Source organism: Phoenix dactylifera, chromosome 11, assembly GCF_009389715.1.
Source record: "Phoenix dactylifera cultivar Barhee BC4 chromosome 11, palm_55x_up_171113_PBpolish2nd_filt_p, whole genome shotgun sequence".
Lineage (NCBI taxonomy): Eukaryota > Viridiplantae > Streptophyta > Magnoliopsida > Arecales > Arecaceae > Phoenix > Phoenix dactylifera.
The window spans coordinates 16,895,499-16,897,702 of record NC_052402.1 but is presented as its reverse complement, the minus strand read 5'-3'; the positions used below and the strand labels follow the sequence as shown (position 1 = coordinate 16,897,702).

General features: G+C 43.5%; 1 protein-coding gene across 1 annotated transcript; it reads right to left on the bottom strand.

Annotated features, from left to right (window-relative positions):
- Positions 1–534: 534 nt before the first annotated feature.
- On the bottom strand, positions 535–2,204 carry LOC103714777 (transcription factor MYB41-like). The gene is made up of 3 exons (XM_008802183.4): positions 1,801–2,204; positions 1,542–1,671; positions 535–1,381 (listed from the first exon to the last, which is right to left on the bottom strand). Exons 1-3 carry the CDS (start codon positions 1,931–1,933, stop codon positions 646–648), a joined length of 999 nt encoding a protein of 332 aa, XP_008800405.1. The 5' UTR covers positions 1,934–2,204; the 3' UTR covers positions 535–645.

The following is a 2,204-nucleotide window of genomic DNA, read 5'->3' as shown; positions in this document are numbered from 1 at the left end:
CACGTATATATGCTTGCATGGCATTTGTTAATTTATTGCAACTGTTTGCATGCGTATGTTTGAGTGTCGTTAGAGAGAGAGACCTAATTTGCTTCGTGTTTTTGTATGCGATACACCCAGAAAACTAGCTTCGCACAGCCTACAATATTTATCTTCTATTCTTCGATTTTCTCGAACAATAAAAAATCAGATCATTCAGGAAAACACGCTTGCATCTCACGTGAGCTTGACACTTACGTGTGTCCTTATTCTGATTTTCCCATTCTTTTTCTAATAATTAACATAATTTATCTCACTACTTCTGAAAAAAAAACATTTACGCCACCTCATCATTTAAGCTATTCTTATAACTTTTACATCAAGAAAGCTATTCTTATAACTTGAGAAACAAGTATCCATTATTAAGCAGCACAGAGCGCTGCATGATGTAGCTTCCATAATCGCATGATACACAAGCCGTGGAGATCGAGAACAAAAAAAAACATAGAAAACATATGGCAATTCAATTTCCAGGATGAACGCAAAGGAAAAAACTGTGGAAAGTATGTGTTTCATACATTCACGGAAGGGTAAAACTAATCTCTCTCTCTCTCTCTGTGCATATTTTCTCCTTCATCAGCACCTCTTTTTTTCTCTCTATTTTCTTTACATGTAGGCACTCACATCCAATAGATCAGGAATTTGGATTTTAAATAAGTTGCTGTAATAGCCATCCTTCTCATCCTGGGTGTTGCCATTCACGTACGTCGTTGAGGAGTTTAATTGGGTTGGGATCGATGCTGGTGCTGATAGAACAGAAGTTTGCCTATAATTCAGGCTGTTGGTCGCTTGAAAGTTGGAGTTCCCAGAGATCAGCTGGGGAATGGATGGGTCCAAATTGTCAAAGCTAACACTTGCACCGGGCACAAAATTCTCAGAAAAGTTAGCCTGAGCGACAACGTCTTGCCATAGATGGCTTTGAGCCTGTGGTTGGAATTGCCCCTCGTTGGCTTGCATAAGCTGGGCTTTATCAAGGAATCTAGCGTTAGAAGTGGTGCAAAGAGGAAACTCTTGAATTTGGTTTTGTAGCTGGTGGTCTTGGAAGGATGGGAATGGGTCTTGGACTTGGGGGTTGGGGAGCTGTGGCTCTTGGAGCTTTCGGCCAAGAAGGTTGAAGTTTTGGCTTTGAGATGATTGGAGATTGGTGGCTAATCTAAAGAAGTCGAGTTGGTAATTTGGGTTGTATGACGATCGATTTAGAAGCGAAGAGAGGTCGAGGAGAGGGCTGTGAGTTGCAGGATCAATTCCCATCCTTAGAAGCCTTTTTCTGATGCGGGTGTTCCAATAGTTCTTGATCTCGTTATCTGTTCTTCCTGGCAAGCGAGCAGCAATCGCCGACCACCTAAAACTCAAAACAGTGAAGACCATGTTTAGACCATGCGAATTTGTAAAGATGAAGGAACAATCGGAGAATTAAGACCTCTCAATCAGTTTGGGAAGCCTTTCCTTTGGTCGCGGGTAGGAAAACAAAACTATTTAAAGGTTCAGGCGGACAAACTTACTTGTTCCCCAACATACTATGTAATTGAATAATTATTCCTTCCTCTTCAAATGAGAACTTTCCTCTTTTAATATCAGGCCTCAAATAGTTCGTCCACCGGAGCCGGCAACTCTTGCCGCACCTCGCGAGCCCTGTGCACAAAACACTTCATATGAATTCGACCTTGCAAGACCCCTAACTTGATCATTTATAATCCAAAAACGACACACAACTATGAGTGCAACCCACAACCACAAGGACACAAGAAAAGAGTCGCTCACCAGCATTCTTGGGGAGGGTCCGCCAGCTTCCGTGGCCATGCTTTTGGATGTGGTCGATAAGTTTTTCGTCCTCGTCCGGCGTCCACGGCCCCTTCTTCAATCCATGCTTGTCGCAACAAGGTGCTCGTCCCATGGAGCCAACGACTTAACTTCGTTGTGCTAGAATCCTTGGTGTTTGGAGGAGAGGAAGAGCTCAATGGAAAGCAAGGGGGGTTTGGATTGGAGATGGAAGCGTACGCATGGTTTATATAGAATAGAAGGAAGGAGTAATTGCAGCGAGAAAGTCAAAAGGATTCGGTGCCGACCTTTGCTTATCACAAAGAAGACCTGCCTCGCTCCCAGGGTCTTAATCTTTCTCGGGCGTTTAAAACGTTGAGGGCCTCCGAGGAAGGAGGGAGCCCAAA